The 22,210-nt window shown below is 37.1% G+C and overlaps 1 protein-coding gene across 1 annotated transcript in view; it reads right to left on the bottom strand.

Annotated features, from left to right (window-relative positions):
- The window catches only part of CACUL1 (CDK2 associated cullin domain 1), a 39,169-nt gene that overhangs the window by 3,349 nt on the left and 13,610 nt on the right, over nt 1-22,210 (bottom strand). The window contains 5 exon segments of the mRNA XM_032225682.1: nt 1,828-1,885; nt 1,888-1,965; nt 2,417-2,506; nt 7,746-7,848; nt 14,575-14,670. Of these exon segments, the coding sequence (XP_032081573.1) occupies nt 1,828-1,885; nt 1,888-1,965; nt 2,417-2,506; nt 7,746-7,848; nt 14,575-14,670 (425 nt within the window).

The following is a 22,210-nucleotide window of genomic DNA, read 5'->3' as shown; positions in this document are numbered from 1 at the left end:
GGTGAGAGTTTTAGTAATATATAGATTTTAACATAAGAAGCTATAACTTAATTTATTCACTTTATGTACTATCAGTGCAGTCTAACTAGCTTTCTTCCACGGACTGTTCTACAGAAGAAAAAGTTTGAGCACAGAGTCTTTGCAGTTGTTATTAGGGGGAGATCGGGAAGCAGGTATGTCAAATGCACACATCTGGACGCAATTGTATACCTATTTTTACTAGCCATCAAGCAGTGACATGCAGTCAGGGGAGGCACAGCCTCACCACTGTCAATCATGAAAAGGAAAAAAAAATGTAAATGGGAAAAGGCAAGAGCTGACGTTAGGCTAGCTAGCTGCTGCCACACCGTGAATGACTGCCTGTTTAAAAAAGCCTCTAAAAAGCGCCCTCTACTATGAGGCAGGAGAACTGCATGCCTCATCTAGTCTGACTTTTTAGGCGCTCGAGCAGAGTTAAGCAAGGATTAAAAGCCTTAAAAAATCCTGAGGTAGTTGAGGCACGCAGTTCTCCTGCCTCATAGTAGAGGGCACATTTTTAGAGGCTTCAACTCTGTCATTCTGTTTAAAGCTTCAGCTTTAAACAGCTCCCTCTTCCTCTGCTCTTTCTCCGTTTCTGATGTCCCCCACTCCCACCCCACGCTCCCACTTTTCCTTCAAATTTCCTTTTTTTCTTTAATAAATGCAATGCTCAGGCATTCTCTCCTCTCCCGCGACACCCCACTGACCTAAAGCACTTTCTTTCGCCCGCCTGTGCTCGCGGCAGCTCGCCCGAGCTCTGCTGCGAGCACAGGCGGGCAAAAGAACGTCGCTTTTGCCTGCCTGTTCTTGTTGGCAGAGCTCAGGTGGGCTGCCACGATCACAGGCGGGCGAAAGAAAGTGCTTAGTCAGTGGGGGTGTCGGAGGAGAAGACTGCCTCACCAGCCATAAACCTCACCACACGTCACTGCCATCAAGATAATTCACTACAGTATTAGTGAAGATCTGGAAGGGATGGAAGTACATGGTTTAAGGAAGATTATGGATGTCTTATAACTCCTTCAGTTTTTTCAACTGAGTGCATTGAAACTACTTCTACTGTCTCTTTCTTCCCCCACTTCTCAGCATTCAAAGTTGGAAAGAAGAAAACCATATGACACCATCAGATTTTTTACAACAGGTTTTGTGATAGTGGCTTGGTGGGCATGGCTTGGTGAGCATGGCAGGGGAAGAGTACTGTAAAATCTCCATTCCCTCCCCACTCTAGGGAAAGGTTACTGCAAAATCCACATTTCCTCTGGATCAGCTGGGACTCGGGAGGCAGAGAATAGATGGGGGCAGGACCAGTCAGAGGTGGTATTTACCGGTTCTCCGAACTACTCACAATTTCTGCTACTGGTTCTCCACACCTGGTCAGAACCTGCTGAATACCACCTCTGGACACCATCCTTTTGTGTACAGCTAGCGCTTTAAAAGAGAACGGACGATGTAGACCTGCATTTTCTATACTAGGTGTCCTCCTTCCACAAAAGTAAATTCACTGTGAATTTTTAAAGGTTATCAAGAAGCAGACCTTACCATTGAAAATGTTTTGCCCGAGTGATATTTCCTAAGGCCTTCAAATGGTATGTTGCACTAGTTTATTTATTTATTTTATTGAATTTGTAAATATTGCCCATCTTACTTGCATGCACTGTATCCCTGGGCAGGGAATACAATTAAATAAAGTTAAAAGTTCAATACAAATAGTCATTAAAATAGTTAAAAACAACTAAGAACTACGTAATACCCAAATTTATCTGCATAATTTACAGATCAGCAAGAAGATGTTGGAAAGGTTGGTATAGTTACCTGGAAAATCCCTCTTGAATAAGTTCTTGTTGAAGTTTCTGGTCCTGAGCAGCATATCCTCAAGCTCAGATTCTACAGCAGGAGGAAGGATGTTTGGAATAAATTTAGAAAATAAAGCTGGTGCCATCTGAACCCATTCTGTGTAGAAATGGAAAGCAACAGCTAATGAGAAAAAAAAATACTTAAGGGATTTAACAGGGGTTAAGTTCAAATTCTTTCTTATGCCATAATTTTTTTTAAAAAAAATCAAATCTAAGGTGCTGCATACGAAATGAGAATGCTGTAAAAGATCATCTTTGATAAAGGTTTTAGATTACTCAATCTCTCTTTGAGAACAAGGCAACAGTTGCACATATTTGTTCCAAATTGAGGGAACAAATATATCAAATTCGTGATAATAAATGCTATCACAAATTGCTGCAGAATTTATTAATACTTGTATGGTAAAGTACCTTATCTTGATATGGTTCTGATGTAGGAGTTGGATTTTTTCTTATAGGTGTATATGATCTCTTCAAGGAATTTATTGCATGCAGCTTTTGACAAGATAATTTCATAAAAATGAACAAGTACTAAAAAGATATTTTACCTGGCCTAAGCATGTATAATCCTTTGACAATGTTTGCCATTGTAGAAGGGTTTATCCAGAAAGGTGTGGACTGAGCTTCTAGAAGTAAAGCTGAAAGGAGAAAATACACTCATTTGCAAATTAATTTTACTTCAGATATTGATTTTTATAACACGAATGTAGGCAATGGATTGTTATTCTAGTCTACCCAAATGAATTTATTCTACTTAAATATTAAAGGAAAAGTTTTTGTAAGAAGTTAAAGCACTGGGAAAGTTTTTAAAATGGCAAGAGAAATCCAGAAAGATCTCATGCAAATGTCAAATCATGTGCAAGTTATTCCTTTTCTTTTCCGTGTGTTTTCAATAAGAACACAGAATTCATGTCTCCTGATGACATCTTAATAATTAGAAATGCAAACAAATTAAAAAGTTTAAATCACTTTTCTCATTTTCCATGAGTACAGATAGCCCTCTACTTATGACCAGTTGTTTTAATAACTGTCCAAACGTTTAACGACCTAGGAAAGGATGCTTAATGGTCTGTTAAGCACTTCTAGCCATTATTAATGACCACCCTCTATAGTAACCTGACACATTTCATCCACTTGCAGGTGTCCCACGATCATGTGATTGCCATTTGCATTCTTCTCAGCCTGCTTCCCAGAAAGTCAACAGTGAAGTTAGCAAGAAAGATTGCAAGTGGAAGAGAAAGGAAATCTTGAAGATTTCAGCTCCACTCCTACAGCCCCACAAACAACTTTCCTTCTGGTCATTGAGGGGAGCTGAAATCCTTTGATGACAGGAAAATTTGAGAGTGAAAGGGTAAAATTCTTCAGCAGGCAACTCTTTTGCATAGTGGCTTGGGAGATTGCTTAACAACTGCAATTGTGCCAGGATTGTGCTCATTGAGCAAAAGAGTCACACTGGCATCTCACTAATGACTACTTGGCTTAATAGTTGAGATTCCAGTCCCCTGGTTGTTAAGCGAGGACTATCTGTAAATAGGATGAGAAAGCTCAGCAAGGAATTACCTCTTTGTCAATTTCCTTTTGTCAGACCCAAAGACAATCTTTGTAAAATCTCTACACAACTTTTAGCAAAATTGTAATTTTATGCAACTGAGCAACTAAAACCAAATTTATAATAAAAATAATCATCTAGGCACTTTTATCAAATATCAACAGCAACTGTGGTTCATTTTCTTCTCTACAATGGTAGGATTTAATTGTTAAGTGGTTGAGTATGGGCAAGCTAATCTCTGTAAAAGTTAGATTTCATTACATGAATATAGAGAGCCGAGGTGGCGCAGTGGTTAAATGCAGCACTGCAGGCTACTTCAGCTGACTGCAGTTCTGCAGTTCGGCTGTTCAAATCTCACTGGCTCAGGGTTGACTCAGCCTTCCATCCTTCCGAGGTGGGTAAAATGAGGATCCGAATTGTTGTTGGGGGCAATATGCTGACTCTGTAAACCGCTTAGAGAGAGCTGAAAGCCCTATGAAGCGGTATATAAGTCTAACTGCTATTGCTATTGCTAATATAAACGTTTTCTTTTTTTCTTTTTCCTTCTAGCATTTTTCCCCCAAGTGAAGGGTCTGCTTATAGTTTTTGTTTAATCAACCAAGTGCTTAGCCATTGGTTACAACAGGACTAACCTACTGACTTGTCGCTCAATCCTTATATCATAACTAAGAGTTATTGGCTCATGATCACCCAGCCAAGTTTCATGTCTAAGGTAGGACCACAACTCAATCTCCTGATTTCTCGCCTGGTGCCTTAACCATCTGACCAAAATGGCTGTCTACTACGGTATTGTGAGGATAGCCTGATATGATAAAATCAGTTATATTTCTTATAATAAGTTGTTACAGTAAATAGACATCTCATTCACAGGTGCTCTGAAGGAGAAAGTCCATAAAGAAAGGCTGTGTATATTTTCTATATATATATCTGTTTGGATTGTTATTTATATTATACATCTGATTTCAACAGAGATATTTGATTTTAGACATACTATATATTTGGGTGCGTCAACAATTTAACAGATTGTGATAAAATTTTAAGAAGCATTAAGACTTCAATTTGAAAACCTAAAAGTTGAAAGTGAAGTTCTCCTTCAGCTCCTACTATACGTTGCTTGTAAAGAGATATGATTATAGAGTCAGTAGCAGCTAATGCTTCCCTACAGATGTCTTCCAGAATAAAGTTGCATGAACTATAAATTATTTTCTAGTAGTTTCATGTATTAAAAGTGCTTCATTTCTTCCAAATTTATTTTAAATATACAAATAGTTATTTAGAGCCGAGGTGGCGCAGTGGTAAATGCAGCACTGCAGGCTACTGACTGCAGTTCAGCAGTTCGGCTGTTCAAATCTCACCGGCTCAGGGTTGACTCAGCCTTCCATCCTTCCAAGGTGGGTAAAATGAGGACCTGGATTGTTGTTGGGGGCAATATGCTGACTCTGTAAACCACTTAGAGAGGGCTGAAAGCCCTATGAAGCGGTATATAAGTCAAACTGCTATTGCTATTGCTATTTTATTTGGATGGCTAAATATATTTTAAAAAATCAAGTAACTGAATTAAAATCACATCAGAAGAATGTTCAAGGTATTTCTAAAATATGTATGAAAAACAAAAGAAGAACTGTTGAAGGTCAGCTGAGAATACAAAACAATTCATAGATTCTCAGCATTCCGCAATCCTTTGCTTTCATCCTTTACAAGCTTTCATCCTTTACAAGTACTCAGCTGACCTTACTTATGTGTGCAAACAACAATGAAGACAGAAGACAACCTATAGATTAATGGCCTTGGCTAAGCCACTTAGATGCTTAAAAAGGCATAAGAACAATAGCTTCACCTTTAAGATTTCAAGAATAAAAGCAAGAAACTCTGAACATGTAAGATGAAGATTCTTAACATACAATATGAAATATTTAACTATCATGACTAACAAATTCATGCACTAGATACATTTCTAGTTACTGCACTGTGGTACACATAAAACATCTTACAATTATAAATTTCACAACTTCAGAATTTGTTAACTAAATGATTAAGGCTTCTTACTCTACAGAAATAAGAATTAAATTAAATTATAGCCTCTACCAACATTGGCAGGGCAAATTTCTGTATATAATCCAGCACTGATTATGCTACCTAATAGTTAATGAAACTCTATAACCAAGCTCAGAAAGCACCAACCACACGGTAAGAAAAATGCTGTAATCTTGACTTGTTTAAATAATTTTTCCTTTTACCATTAATTAGAACGAGTGGGAACAGAACAAGATAATAAAGATTGCATCAGGATTTTAAATTGCACCCTTGTGCCTCAGTTTATTTCTAAACTAAATAAACTGAAAATATGTTTACAAAAAAAAAGCCATATCACATTACATCTTAGTACCATATGCAAATGAGGTAGATAATTAAACTAAAATTCTGCTAGCCTTTCTTCATGGAGACGGTATTATTTCTGTGACTGCTATTTTAAATGACTCCATCATAACAAAGTCGAATGTATGGAATTGATTTTTCATTTTTAGCAATTACCTTCTAACCCTAAATGTTATAACAGTACTGCCAATGTCAGTAACGTTAAAATAATACTGAAAATGATTTAGATAGAAGATGCAGCCATAAACTGTGAAAACCGTAACCTGCTGCTAAAATGGCAATGCCAATAGTTTATTCAGCTGTACGTTTCAAGTTGGGAAGGCAATTTAGCATTTAGAAAGATTACCTTTCTTTTAGTTACTATGAAAACCAATCCTTGGATATAAATACATGCAATGCACCTTCTGTTTAGCTAGCTTAATAATTAAAATGATCTTCATATGAATAATGAGGATTATGTTCTTCTGCTAATAAATGGGCTGTGAGAATAATTATGAAAGACAGAAGGGAGAGCTGCAGTCTAGACCACGGTTTGATGAAAGCAGGAATGGAGATAGTGTTTCATAAGTGATTCTCCCTAGTTCTACGGAAGGTAAAAGTAGAGGAAAGGGGAAGCGGTTTCAGATTTGCAAGATTCTGTTACATAACTTTTCGATAAAGGTAATGCTACGGTAATACTCTTTGAGTTTGGTTCCTGGTCTGGACTACCTTAAAGGCTTAAATCAATCTTGTCAGATTGAAAGCTTTAAGATAGGTGTTAAACTCATTACGGGGCCGCATCAGGGTTGTGTTTGACTTCGGGGAGTGGGGAGGGCAGAGGGGGAGGGCTGGGATAGGCATGGCCATGAGCATAGCCAGCTTGACATCACTCATGTCAGGGGTGGTCCAGGTGTAGCTAAGGGGATCCTCTTGCAGCCCACTGCCAGAGAAAAATTCCATTTTTGCTGGCAGAAGGACCATGGGCCGGTCCTTTGCTATTTCCAGGGAGACCCCCCAAAGGCCAGATCTAAGCATCCCACAGACCAAATCCAGCCTTGAGTTTGATAGCCCTGCTTTAAGGAGAAAAACCACCACAAAAATGTGATATTAACAATGGGAGTACCACAATCCACAGGTCCAATTGCAAGATTAAACTCATTCAGCAAAGGTTACGTTTGGGGCAGGAGTTTTCTTATTTTGTTGCTCAATAGATCCCTTGGCAGAAATTGTGACAGTCTAATCAACGTCAACACAGGTATCTGAAGAAACTAATAGCACTTATAGCAAAAGCAAAGATAATTGAAGACAGCTGTACTGTAATAGAATATGCTACCAAAGAAATACATATTTCAAGTAGTCCTCGACTTACAGCCATTTATTAGTGACCATTTAAAGTTACAATGGGACTGAAAAAAAAGACTTATGACCATTTTTCACACTTATGACCATTGCAGTATCCTCACAGTCACAGATCAAAATTTGGACGCTTGGCAAATGACATGTATTTATCACGATGGTTGCAGTGTCCTGGGGACAAGTGATCACCTTTTGTGACCTTCTAATAAGAAGAGTCAATGGCAAAGCCAGATTCGTGTAACAACTAGATTACTAACTTAACAACTGCAATGATTCACTTAACAGCTCTGGTAAGAAAGACCATAAAGAAGGGGACTCACTTAACAACGATCATGCATAGCAACAGAAATTTTGAGCTCAATTATGGTCATAAGCCGAGAACTACCTGTATACCTCTGGCTCAGAAAATTCTTGTATTTAACTAAACAAGTACACAATTACATTGCAATTTTCCCCAACAACCAACAGCTATAATCTGACATTTTAATCCTATTAAAATTAAATTCTTGACAGGCTATTTAGTGTTAAGATACTTTCATTTTTGTCATTTTCCGACTAATGATTCAGCAGTTTATTACTATATTAAAAAATGAATCATCTCAAACTTTAAGACTTACGCATCAGGCTGTAAATGTGCTTTTCTGCAACATGTTCCGTAAACAGTTTTATAAGATCATTTCTTAAATCTCGGTTAAGCTTGGTTTCTATGTAAAATTTATTCTGAGGGGAAAAAAAAAAAATCTTTTTAAATTACAGCAATATAAAAGTACTGTTACAGACTACTTTCTGCTTTGCACTTCTCATAATCCAAACCATTTGTTTGTGTACCAAAAACAAATAATACAGTGAGTCCAGTTAGGAAGAAAAAAAGTTGAAAGCAAATTCTAAATTCATTTGATATGCCAGCCTGACCTTTATAATTATGATCTTCATCAATGCTACAGAGCTAAAAGAGACCCAATATGACAATCAAATACACAGGATATGAGCATTAAACAGGAAGAACTGTAAGACAATGTAGGAACATAAATATGTTTAAGTAGATCTTAACTGGTAGGACAAATTTTTGAGTAAAATGAATGGTGCATCCTATATTATAGATTAATGGTAAGGTGACCAGAAGTCCCGATTTCAGCGGGACAGTCACGTTTTATAACAATTTGTCCCGTGTCCCACTGCGTTTTTAAAAAGTCCCGATTTTCTGGCTTCATGTTGAAAGCCCAGTGGATTTGCTTAAGAAATCCTAACCGGGGCAAGACAAAAGACACTCTGTCTAACTAACCTCTCTCTCTGTCTCAGTACTTTCATTGAAGATATTAAAATGTTAAAGCAAGAAAACGGACTCCCCTCGTGCCCCTTTTACCTCATTTTATAAGAAAAAATGACCAAGTACCATAGAGCTCCAGGAAATGCTTGGCTAGAGAAGCCGCGAGTGTTACTTCCTGGATTTTCCGGAGGGGAGGGGCACGGAGGTGGAGGGCAGAAGAAATGGTGGCAAAGTTTCTTTGAAAAATATTTCCCTGACTAATTTCACCATTTAAAGTTGCTCAGTTCTTTGTATTAACATCTACATCATTCTGGATTGACTTGGGAGTGCTCACTTGTGCCTGCTGGTAAGTGAGCTGGGTTTTTTTCTTTTATTTTTTTAATGTATTTTAAAATAATATTTTATTTATTGTGCATAGGATTTTTTAAAATATTTTTATTCTGTGTGGATTCTTTTTTTAAAAATTGTATTAGACTATTTAAAAAAAGATTCTATCGAAAATAAATGCTATGCACAATACTTTGAAATGTTTTACTTCAATTTATTCTGTTTGGATTCTTTTTTTAAATTGTCTTAGACTATTTAAAAAAAGATTCTATCCAAAATACAAAATACCAGCTGCAGTTATTCACTTAAGAACTGTGGCAAGAAAGGTGGTATAGTGACCAAAGTTACAATGGCATTGAAAAAAAGTGACTGATGACCATTTTCACACTTAGTGACCATTTTCACACTTAGCGACCATTGCAGCATCCTCATGGTCACGTGATCAAAATTTTGATGTTTGGCAACAGTTACAATTTATATTTGTAAATTGTAGTTATGTTGAAATAAAAAAATATTACAATACTATTTTTTATTGTATGAAAAATTTTGTTGCTCCGTATAAAATTTTTAATCAAGTCCCCCACCCCCACTCCCGGTCAATCTTTACCAATCTGAAAATCTGGTCACCTTAATTAATGAGGTAAATGGATCCAGTCATTTTATCTCAATATGAATGTTAGAGTGGATCCTGCCTTCACTGTCAACTCTTCAAATAAATTCATCATTATTTAAACAGCAGAAGCCTGGATATTCAAGAACTTGAGTAGTATAAGGATTGTACTACAGCTACTCTCTGAAGAGACAGACAGACCTGGATTATTTATTTGGTCGTAGTCCAAGCTCCTGCTCAAACAGAAGACTTTATATCATTCCGGACAAATGGTTGTCCAACTTCTTCTTGAAAACCTCCAGTGAAGGAGCACCCACAACTTCTGGAGGCAAGCCTTAATTCTAAGTTGGATCTTTCTTTAATAATCCTACACCTATTATTTTTTGTCCAGCCCTTCAGGTACTTTGGAGAATAGGTGGACCTTTCTCTGTGGCAGTCCTCAAGTATTGGAAGACTGGTTTCTCCTCAAGCCCTTCTCTTTCTTGGACTATACAAACCTAGTTCCTGCAACTTTACAAATCTGCTGCTTACCTTTTTAAAAACTTTTATTATTATTATCTATTGTATTAAGGTCCTAAGTACAAAGTATCCAATTGGTAACAATTAAAATGCTAATGGAATGTTACTTTATGTGGCTGAAGCATATAAAGTAAGCCACACAGTTCAAAAGCAACCTTTTCTTTCTACCTATTTTGTTTTTTTTAGCACAGGAATCACACATGGCATGCGAAGCAATTGTTTAATGCTGAACTAAGAACAAGTATAGAAGGCAGTCAATTCTTTCTCAAGACTTATCTCCTGCTGATCTATGGAACGGCTGTTTCTTAATATCATACTTTTCTCCTCTACAAAAGAGCACAATTAAATGCAATTCAACAGATGTCAAGAGACCAGGAGCACCAAAGCTTCTAAAATGAAGATAAAGATAAATGCTGAACCTTTTCACCACCTCTTGTATCTCCTAGTCAAAAAGCAGACTGGTGAAGAAGGGGGGAAAAACAAAAGACCGACATTTCTAACTCTCTAAAGCTATTCAAGGTTGCTATTAAAAGTAAATGCTTTATGATACTTTTTGATCCTTTGTGCTAGTACATAGAATAACTGAATCATACTCAAATTCCATGTATTTTTGGAAGGAGTTGTTTTGGGGAGTCTTCAGTTAGGAAAATCCTAGGGAAAAAATGCAATTGCTATAATTTTTTGAAGGAAATGGGCACTATAAACTAGTCTTTTACCTTTATTGGAAATGAGAAGTGGGACATGCAACTAAATGTGAGTTTACACAGCTGCTAAACATTCCAGACAGTCTGTTCCATTTTCATTTCTATACAATTTCTACAATTCTCCATAATTAATCAACATTCTATAGGGAATAAACATTCCTGAGACAGGCTACCCCAGGTTCTAGTATGACATGTACTGCTAAGGGAACGAGGATTTTCTAATGTTAAAAAATGGGATATATGCTAAGGTCTTCCATGCTGGGCCCAGGACTCTTGGGAGTGGCAGGAGGGAGGGAAACAGCCTGCATGCCACTGGATCTAAATGAGTTCTTCCAGATGTGGTGGGACAGGGAGAAGACCAGGCCTTTCAGGAGTGGGGGGAGGGAGAGGGAAGAGATCCCTCTGCAGCTTGGTTTAGCCAGCTGCTGGAACTGTGTCAGATTTATGTGTGCCAATTGGCACTGGGCCTCCAAGGCCTCCCCACCTCCAAGTATCTTGCATTGGGTCACTTAACCCACTAGGTGATCAATTAACAAATACAATCGGGAGAACGGGCATTATGGTCAGTGAATAAGGCAGTCATATGAGCATCTTGCTTAATACCACAGTCATTTACTACCAAAATTCTGGGTTGTATTGTGGTTGTAAGATGAGGTGTACCTGTGATGCAAGAAGCAGAGTTTAATTAAGGGATATTGGGGGCTAATTTCATGTAGTGCCTTAACAGTGCAAAGTAGATTTTAAAAGAGATTAAGAGTAGCCAGACTTCCATCCTAAGAAAGGGCAGTATCCTGAGAAAGGCATCGAATGCCATAAATGCAACACAAAGTTGTTTGTTTTAATATCCATTAGTATATTTTTAAATTAGGGCCTTTAGAGCAATATTCATATTATGCCCTTTACAAAACCTGTCGGTTCTAGATATAACAGGTTTGTTGCTTCCACCCAATCCTCTAATTTATCAAGTGAACCATACATTTAATGGTTTTTTTAATGGACAAATAATTCTAGGTAGGCACGAGCAGAATAACAGGCAGGGCATAGTCTGTCCTCATGCTACTATCCTCTTTGTTTTTCTGTTAATCATAGAAGAAAAACCTAGGTCTTCTTTTATAGCAGTGTCTTGAAAAACCACTTCCAAAACAGAGACTTGTGCAGCTCTGGATTTCTAGATTAATACATTTTTATTATTATGGTATGATTTTGTAAAAGTTACTGCCAACATCTTACTGGTGGCCTAATGAACTTTCAAATATCAAAAGACCTTGAGAGTCTGGAAAATAATTTGTCTAACAATTTAGAAACTTTCTTCGCCCCCTTGCTGCTTCTTTCAGGGAAAATATGTAATCGCCAGATATTTAGTATTTCCAGCCAATTCACTACTACCTAAGTGGGCCATCGATTCAAACACTGGAAAGGAAGGGGGGAAATATCACAAATGATGCTTGAATATTCATGTGACATCACAAAGATGGAAAGTCAGCAAAATTTCAGTGTTATTCTGAAATCACATTTTAAAATCTCAACATAACACAAAGTTATTTTAAATCCTTGAACTAATTGTAGAATGTCTTGTTCTGTCTGTTTCTTTTCATGAAGATATGCCTTCACTGAATCATCTAAGCTCTGTAGCTTTTATTTCATTAGAAGCATTTTTACCCTGCTTTTTTTAAATAAAAACACCCTTTCTAGCTTTACAGCACCATGCAGTAAAACAGCATATATAATAATAAAAATTAAATATAATAAATTAAGTTGAAAACAGAAAATGAAAAGTATCCAGTAAAGCTAATTATCAACCATTAACTCTGAACATCAAAGCAACTGTTTTGTAATAAATAGAAAGAAATTAGGGCTATCACTGTTACACAATTTAACAATAACATGCAGGCATGTCAATGCTGACCTGAAAACACAGGAAGGCTGCATATGAGCACAGATTATTTTCCAAGCAACCTAACTACCAATCAAATACTTTAAATGAACTCAGAAATGCATTAAGTACAGAATGAATGTAGTACGTTTCTTTTCTCTGGCCTTAATATCCATCTCAGAATGCTTACGCTGGATCTAACAAGAATAATTTTATGCACGAAATATGACACAGATTTGCCCATTGGGCTTGAAACAGTCCTAATGCATTCAATAAGTCCCCTCCTGCAAGAAGAACTTGAGGGATGACTAGTATTGTAGTGATAGCTAAAGCAACTTATTATTTTTCAGCAGCACATTGAAGAATAAGACTGAGAATGGATTTTTACTTGTGCTGGTTCTACCGCAGTTGCTCAAATCATTAATCCAATTATTTCATCACTTCTATCTCAGGCAAAAAAAGTCTCTTCTCGGTTGCCATTCATCGCACCTCTGACACTCAGAATGGCCTCATAATCTCACTACAACAATCGCCTTATATCAATGTTATTCATCTTTTAAGTATCCACCCTTAAATTCTAGAAGGTCTTTAAAGGTCAGTAGTGTCAATTTAATTGGGCCAGGAAGGCTATGAACCAATTGTCAAAGCAGCAGCTTATAGATCCAATTGTATTTTGAATTGATAATTAAAGTCCCCATACATTGCCCTGCAGTAGCATAACAAAGCACTTTCTGATCCTAGATAGGTAATAGATATACTATGTGAAAAAAACTAGTAACAAAAACTAAGGAAGTAACTTAGGTAACTTAAGTCAGTGTTTCTCAACCTTGTCAACTTGAAGATGTCTGGACTTCAACTCCCAGAATTCCCCAGCCAGCGAATGCTGGCTGGGGGATTCTGGGAGTTGAAGTCCAGACATCTTCAAGTTGACAAGGTTGAGAAACACTGACTTAAGTAACTAATGAAATTAAACTGTTTTAACAAAAATGTACCAACACCCAGAACAAGTTGGTCATGTTTCTAGAGAGATCAATTATTTGTCAACACCACAGTTTCAGGGTTAGATTGAATTTCATATTATTCCTCAGTCTGTCAACTATTTAATCGTGGGAATGATTCTCTTCATTAGCGGAAAACGGAAACGAAACCTGTATGGCATCATACTGATGGCATTTTACGATAAAAATCACCACATGCCTACAATTGAAGTGAACAAATGGAATCTTTCAGCACATAAACCATATGGAGGGCAGTAGTTTTCTAACTACAACTTTTGAGATTGGCTAACCAAGTATGAAAGTATCATCCATCATAGAATTTATTTCTTTAAGAACATTTATATGGCCTTCCAACTCACTGCCCAGGTTGACCACCATGCCACAAAGCTGCAGGTTCTCCATGCCTGCTTGAAGAACTATTGTCATTTGATTTTCCTACATTTCTTCCTAAGGAAGACTTCCTTTTCTCTAATACTTTCTTGACACAATCTGTTAATCAACTAATAACCTTCTCAGTTACACTGTAATTTTCTTGAGCTGAAGGATACATAATAATTTCTGTTACTGGAAAATAAACTCAGCTATATAAAGCTTTAATGCCACAATCGTTTCAATCCTACCCTAATTTTGCACCATGAGCAACATGTATATGTATATGCTTACATATGCATAAATCTTTTCCTTGCCCAATGACAACTTTATCTATTTTCTAAAGTTCTAAACCACACACACAAACTAAAGAAACAGACACGTAGTATACAACGGCATAAAAGCATGATTTCTGTGGTATAAATCAACCTGAGTAAAGCTAATGGTTTACTAGAACGAGGTTACCCTGCAGAAGACTAGAGTGATTATTCCAACAAGATTTTGGAAAGCTAGAAGAGGATTAGCCATAGGAGATTCCTTGTAACAGCTACAAATATGTCCCAGGGCCGTCACCTTCCAAATAAATGGGAACTAGCATTAACCATTTAGGGGCTGGGGAGGAAAGAACTGAAATAAATAGAGGAAGTTAGAAAAACTGATCATCAATCTCTTTCTTGGCTTACAATAAATATTACATAAGTACCTAGTTGCTGATTTGGATAACTAGTAATAACTAACATCTAGGTACTTCTTTTCATAAGTTATTTGTAATAACTTACCATATATATGAAAAGAGGCACAATGCTCTGTAATGCTCCCATATACTGCCCAAGTGCTATGTTAAATCTTTCAATGTAGAGATCTGGAGGGCTGGCCTGCAAAAGGAAAAAGAAAAAGAAAATAAGAAGGCAACCTTACATTTTGGCATAACAAGGTTAAGTTTGAAGATTTAAAGAAAACCCCTTATATGAAAGTTTAAAAATGATTTAAAACAAACACTTTACCATTATAGTCCTCTGTTTAAATGGCCCCAAACGTTTGGGTGTACCAGGGACTGGTTCCATGGAGAAACATTTTCCGTGGACCGGAGGTTTTGCATGTCACCCCCATCGCACAGATGGGGGTTCACTTGTTTGCACGGACCAGATGCTGGCATGTCACAGATAGGTGTCAGTACACGGACCGGAAGTTGGGAACCCTACTCTAGTTACAGGTTCAATTAGGATCAGAATAACTGTTGCTAAGGAATGTGGTTGTAAAACGTGATGTCATGTGACCATATTGCTTAGCAATGACAACCTAGGCAGTACTGCTTGTTGTTGTAATAACAGATGCATAGGTTGTTAAGCAGGAAGCAGAAGAGAATCCTGGGTAAAGAGTGTAAGGGGCACACCTGGGGACCCAGCGCAGACCGCATACAAGTTGGGGTAGTGGGGTACTGCAGTGACCTGCCAGCTCAGAAAGTCCAGGGAAAGCGTCTGCAGGGCATGTGCCAGTGCAGGCAAGCGGGATGCGCGCAGGTTTGCTGAACAAACAATCGTAACTCAGGACTATCTGTAATGTTTCCTCTACCCACCAATGCTGCCACCCCTCCGCAAATGTCAAGGAAGAATCACTTTGATAATCCATCGTATATTAAGAATATGTATACTATTAATAAGTTCTTTCCTCTTGGGTATTCAAAAAGACACTATCTAGGAAAGGAAAGAAAGATATCAACAAGGGGAAAAAAGGGAGGCAAAGTCCAGAACCGATATATTCATCTTCAAGCCAATGATGCCTACATGTGTTCATTGTGCACAAATGCCAAGGCTTGGATAGGAAGTGGATAAAAATAATGGAATGTCGTATTTGTGAGAAAGGTTGTTGCCCCCTCCATCTAGGTTTATGCTACAGATCCTCTCTGTAAGGGGTGCCAATGGACCCTTTTAGGTGGAGCTTAAGAGTCCCAGTCTAATATGTTTAATGCTATGCCCAGTGAAATTCCAGAGCTATAAACAAGAATGAAAAGTAAAAAAATATATCTGAGGAGGAATTTGCTGTACTATTACAAAGAAAACAACATGGATGTTATTAGGACTTTAGCTTGATATAAAGGAGACTTTATTGTTTTTATTGACTTAATATTCGTTTTAAAAATATTAAATAAATGAAGTTTAACATGTATAACTATTTAAACTATAACATCTTATTGCATACAAGCATCTGCTTTTCTGTTTTATAGTTGATTATATTTTCTCTTAATAGTAGCTCTGTTTTTTCCTTGTTTGTCATGTCTTTATTATCCAGCAGCAGAATCTAATAAATACACATGGATTTGCTTTCATTTTCTCACAGCCATTTATATGTGTTATTGCTCATAGCTACAAACAACAGAACAAATAAAAGATTTCTAGTAGGATACTGATTCTTGTGCTTTAGTGATGTGTGTATGTGAGTATATACATAATGGTTTAAGAGCTGAATGCAATGAAATTTCATTTTAATGTACGCTGATTACAGTATATTTAAACATACAATAATGTTCTATTCTTTATTCTATTCTATTCTAACACTAGTATTACTCTTTTGCGCAAAACCAACTGTTAACTACCACAGGACAGCCAAGAGATAGTTCTCTTCTGAAACATCAAAGGGAACAGCAACAACTCCATCATTGTGGCACATAAGTAGTTAGAATAATAGGTTTACATGTTCAAATCTCTCAGGCAATTTAGTAGACAGCACAGTTCAAAACTATAGCTCTGGAAGTAAGACATCAAGTCTGAAAGCTTATATAGGGTCTATGGCACTGTTGCATTTCTACTCGGAAGTTATTATCTGAACATAGCTGGTAAGCTCACATAGGAGTGTGGCCTTAGAATTACAGACTGTGCTACATAATGCATTCAAGGGCTTTTACAACAAAACACGGAAAAGAGATTACTATTTGCAAAGCACTCAGAAAGAATAAACGCCTTCAATGATCCATAACAAAATGATATCAAAGTTACCCTGCCTAGGTCCCAATTTTATACACTTAATATAGTCAAATATATGCATTTATTCAGCAAACTTGCCTAACGCAGACATCTATCCCCATTTTGCAGCCTAATCTGCTTTGTTTAAAATTCACAGTAACAACACTGATTACAGTAACCTCAAAACGTAAGACATAACAATGGCTATAAGTAAATTGCAGGCTGTGATTTGGCTAATTATGACTATGTTAATTCTATTATCAAAAAGGTACACAGGGCAACATAATGACAAATGATCCTACTTATTTTAGTAAATCCTTCAATCACCATTTCTGGGTTTGAACCCCCTAAGAAACTGGTTTCCAGGATTTCCTCATTCCGCTTGAAAGTTTGGTTTTGAAAGAGGGAACCAAAGCATAGGAGAAGGAAAATGGAGCATTCACCTCTTTATCCATCTAATAAAATGTAAATTTAAATCCAATCAGGATCATAATTGGGCTTTATTAGTAATCAGGAACTTAACAAGACTTAACAAGTTTTTTTTTTTTTACTTCTGATTAAAATAACTTCATCTAAAACATCAATCAATTCAATCTTGTGAATGATGGAAACTGGAGAAAAACATGGCAATTCCTTTTTAATGTTATCGAACTAACAATCTATCAAATTACTCCTTTAATAAAGAAAAGATTTGCAAGACTCAAAATAGATAGGAAGCAAAAATTTGAGGTAATCATGTCTGCATTTTCCACAGACCAAAATGGTCTATAAGTTTGCATTCCACTACTAATAAATTAACTTTACTAATTTATTAAAAAGTTTCAGATTTTAACACAAATCATAGGTATTCCAAGGATTTGGCTTTAATCTTTCAACAAATCTTGGCTTTTTAAAACAGTTTTGTTCTGAGTGCTCCAGGCTGTTCCGTGTATTCCAATTGAAATTTTGCATGGCAGTTTTCAATTTGCTTTAATCTTTCATGCTAGCCAGTCAGGACAGATTGACTGGTTCCACCTATTACTGGCTGATGCCGGGTAAGGTGAAATGGGCAGGAGGAATATTAGGAAAAAGCAGCTATCATTAAGCACTTGGTTCAGAGATAAAAGAGCTACAATAAAAATCTATTCTGCTAATGTTTCCAAACAGATACACGAAGGCTTGCAGCCATCTGCCCGCTTGGCTAGCTAAGTTACTCTTGTTTTCAATATTCTTTGTTATTGAAAATAACAAGTGCTATTAACAAGTGCTATTAAGGCTGCTGAGGTTTAAGATATAAAGTGAACAGCATGGCTTGTTTTCCTGAACTGTTTTCCTGAACTTTTACACTGTGTTCTTGTGCCTTGTTAAACTGCAATTGTATTTAAAGCAGCAAAAACTTTTGCTTTGTCTTATTCTCCTAATATGCAAATATAGGTAGCCTTGCATTGATTGAAAGTCTGCACCTGGCAACCCATTGCTAAGTGACACAGTTGTTAAATGAAATGTTATGTGTCCACACTGATTTATAATGTCAGTGCTGATTGTAAGCATTAAGTGCATCACTGTGGTCATTAAGCATGATGTCACACAACCGCGGCCTGCAACTTCCTGTCACTTCCACACTGACTTTGCTTGCTGGAAGTCAGTTGTGAAGGTCACAAATGGTGATCATTTGATCGTGGGATGCTGTAATTATCATAAAATCCAATTACCAAGGACCTGAATTGACTGTGGGGACACTATGATGGCTGCAACTTTGAGAACCAGCCATAAGTCTACTTTTTCAGCAGCTGCTGTAACTCTGATCTCATGCTGAACAAGTGATTGGTAAGCAAGGACCATCTGTACCGTTGTGCACCTCAATGGTGTACAGAGCTTGGGGAAATAGTTTTATTTATTTGTATTACTATTATTCATTTGAAGCATTTTTAAAACTACAGAACAGAAGCAAGCAGATCTTTAGTATAGAGAATACACAATATACTGCTTTTTTTAATGGACTTGCTTGGATAACTGAAAAAAAACGGTTCCACCACAAATGCGCGTACGACAAAAGCGCGTGTGACTAAAGCGCGGTGACAAAACCGCGCCGTCAAAACCGCGGAGACAAATGAGCGCTGAAGCGCACCGATAACAGTGTGCCGACAGAAGCGTGCTGTAACATAACCCTAAAAATAACCCTAAACCTAACCCTAAACCTTACCTTAAATTAAATCGTGCTTCTGTCGGCGCGCTGTTGTCGGCGCACTTTTGACATTGCGGTTTTAGCGCCGCGGTTTTGTCGGCACGCTTTTGACATGTCGTGCCATGGAAAAAAACATCAAGCAAGCCCCAAGCCAATTGTAGTTTGATCTTGTTTAGTGGCACGAGGAAATAATCTGACTCTTACTTGCTATTGCTAATCAACTTACAAAAAAAATCAGCCAATAAGGTAATTTATTTTTTTTCCAAAAAAAAGTAGAGCAAACAATGGAGCCATTTCAAGTTTTGTTTTATTGGGACAGAGCCAACATGTAACATTTCAATAATTGTTAACTATTTTGTTCTGAATTTGAAGTAATACACATATGAATTCCCATTGGTAATAGCACCACTAGCATTGATGATACTACTTATTTGGATAATGAAATGCCTGTCCACATACAATCATCTCAGAGAGTATTAAGGACTTCACAGTTCAATCCTGGCCTATATATTTTTGGCTCTATGATTAAGAGAAGATTTCCTTATACTGAATTTGATTTCTGGGAACAGTATGTCTACTATATCTATATGGATATGTCCATATTTGTTTTGACAACATTGAACTAATTTGTCACTGCCTTCTTCCAAGGTGTCTATTTTAGCTTTCCTATATAGTTTAATATAAACAGGATTAACTCTATTACACATTTTTGACACCAGCTATGTTTGGTTATGACTTTTATACTTACATAAAGTTTTAAAAAAGCTAAAATGAATCATTACAACTTTGGTATTGAAAATGTAGCTGCCTTATAAAATTTTAATGGGTAGAAGGCTTAGATCATACTTGGCAAAGACTATTTTAAAAAAATCAAGTAACTATATTAATATTGAAATAATTTGTTTACATTTGTCTTTAAAGTCACATATACTTTGAAGAAAAATATTTAGTACATACAGTATATTTCAATACTGCCCAGCTCCAAAATTCCTATTTTCATTTTTACTTACAAAAAAGGTTTAAAGAGAAAAAAAAATACAATTTAGTTATTCTGAAAACAAAAATGAAGAAAAAATGAAAATTCTTCATTTCATTGTCTCTGCATCTGTGAAGATAACTGCTCCTATATGCAAAGGAATAAAAACAATGTAGTATCACTATTACTTAATATCCAGTATATCAATGATTATTAATATATTTAACCAGAGGGGCAGTGAGATCTTAAATACTGTAACTCTCCGAAAATGAATGATGATTGTGAAATTTCACTGCAATACACTTCTTAATTAAAATGAGGAAACAACATTAGAGAAGCTTTTGTAAGTAGTGAACCTTGTCAGAATATACAAATTGTACCATTTGCCAAGTTAATCATTTTAACATTCCAAAATATAGTGATGAAAATCTCATAATACTCGTATACTTGATTAGATGTTCAGATAAACAGAGAAATATTGATGGTTTCCTTATTATATGGTGTCACAAGGGAATTGATTCAGTTTTCCTCCTTTATTTCCCATCTAGCCATTAGGTGTTGCATCTCTCTTTATCGCTCTGCTACAAAAATCAATCCTTCTGCAAACTTCAGTCTCAGTTATTACACAATATATCCAGTTTATCCTGGCCTTCTTTTAGAGAATACACTTCAATACGGAAATTGAGATTTTTAGAACCTAATTGACTAAAATCAAAGTAGAGTTTTCAAGATAGTATCTAATGTACATTAATCATGCACCCAGATGGAAACACTTTGGATATTCTCATAAGAATATCTTATTTGGAGGGTGTCAGCATACAGTGGGGCAAAAAAGTATTTAGTCAGCCACCAATTGTGCAAGTTCTCCCACTTAAAAAGATGAGAGAGGCCTGTAATTGACATCATAGGTAGACCTCAACTATGAGAGACAAAATGAGAAAACAAATCCAGACAATCATATTGTCTGATTTGGAAAGAATTTTTTTGCAAATTATGGTGGAAAATAAGTATTTGGTCACCTACAAACAAGCAAGATTTCTGGCTCTCACAGAGCTGTAACTTCTTCTTTAAGAGGCTCCTCTGTCCTCCACTCATTACCTGTATTAATGGCACCTGTTTGAACTTGTTAGCAGTATAAAAGACACCTATCCACAACTTCAAACAGTCACACTCCAAACTCCACTATGGTGAAGACCAAAGAGCTGTCGAAGGACACCAGAAACAAAATTGTAGACCTGCACCAGGCTGGGAAGACTGAATCTGCAATAGGCAAGCAGCTTGGTGTGAAGAAATCAACTGTGGGAACAATAATTAGAAAATGGAAGACATACAAGACCACTGATAATCTCCCTTGATCTGGGGTCCACGCAAGATCTCACCCCGTGGGCTCAAAATGATCACAAGAACCGGTGAGCAAAAATCCCAGAACCACACGGGGGGACCTAGTAAATGACCTGCAGAGAGCTGGGACCAATGTAACAAAGGCTACCATCAGTAATACACTACGCCGCCAGGGATTCAGATCCTGCAGTGCCAGACGTGCCCCCTGCTTAAGTCAGTACATGTCCAGGCTCATCTGAAGTTTGCTAGAGAGCATTTGGATGATGCAGAAGAGGATTGGGAGAATCTCATATGGTCAGATGAAACCAAAGTTTGGTAAAAACACAACTCGTCATGTTTGGAGGAGAGAGAATGCTGAGTTGCATCCAAAGAACATCATACCTACTGTGAAGCACGAGGGTGGCAACATCATGCTTTGGGGCTGTTTCTCTGCAAAGGGACCAGGACGACTGATCCATGTACAAGAAAGAATGAATGGGGCCATGTATCGTGAGATTTTGAGTGCAAACCTCCTTCCATCAGCAAGGGCATTGAAGATGAAACTTGGCTGGGTCTTTCAGCATGACAATGATCCCAAACACACTGTCCGGACAATGAAGGAGTGGCTTAGTAAGAAGCATTTCAAGGTCCTGGAGTGGCCTAGCCAGTCTCCAGATCTCAACCCCATAGAAAACCTTTGGAGGGAGTTGAAAGTCCGTGTTGCCCAGTGACAGCCCCAAAACATCACTGCTCTAGAGGAGATCTGCATGGAGGAATGGGCCAACATACCAGCAACAGTGTGTGCCAACCTTGTGAAGACTTACAGAAAACGTTTGACCTCTGTCATTGCCAACTAAGATATATAACACAGTATTGAGATGAACTTTTGATATTGACCAAATACTTATTTTCCACCATAATTTGCAAAAAAATTCTTTCCAAATCAGACAATGTGATTGTCTGGATTTGTTTTCCCATTTTGTCTCTCATAGTTG

The sequence above is a fragment of the Thamnophis elegans genome, chromosome 10, assembly GCF_009769535.1.
Source record: "Thamnophis elegans isolate rThaEle1 chromosome 10, rThaEle1.pri, whole genome shotgun sequence".
Taxonomy (NCBI): Eukaryota; Metazoa; Chordata; class Lepidosauria; order Squamata; family Colubridae; genus Thamnophis; species Thamnophis elegans.
Note: the sequence above shows the minus strand (reverse complement) of the source record. Positions and strands in the feature narration are given on the sequence as shown.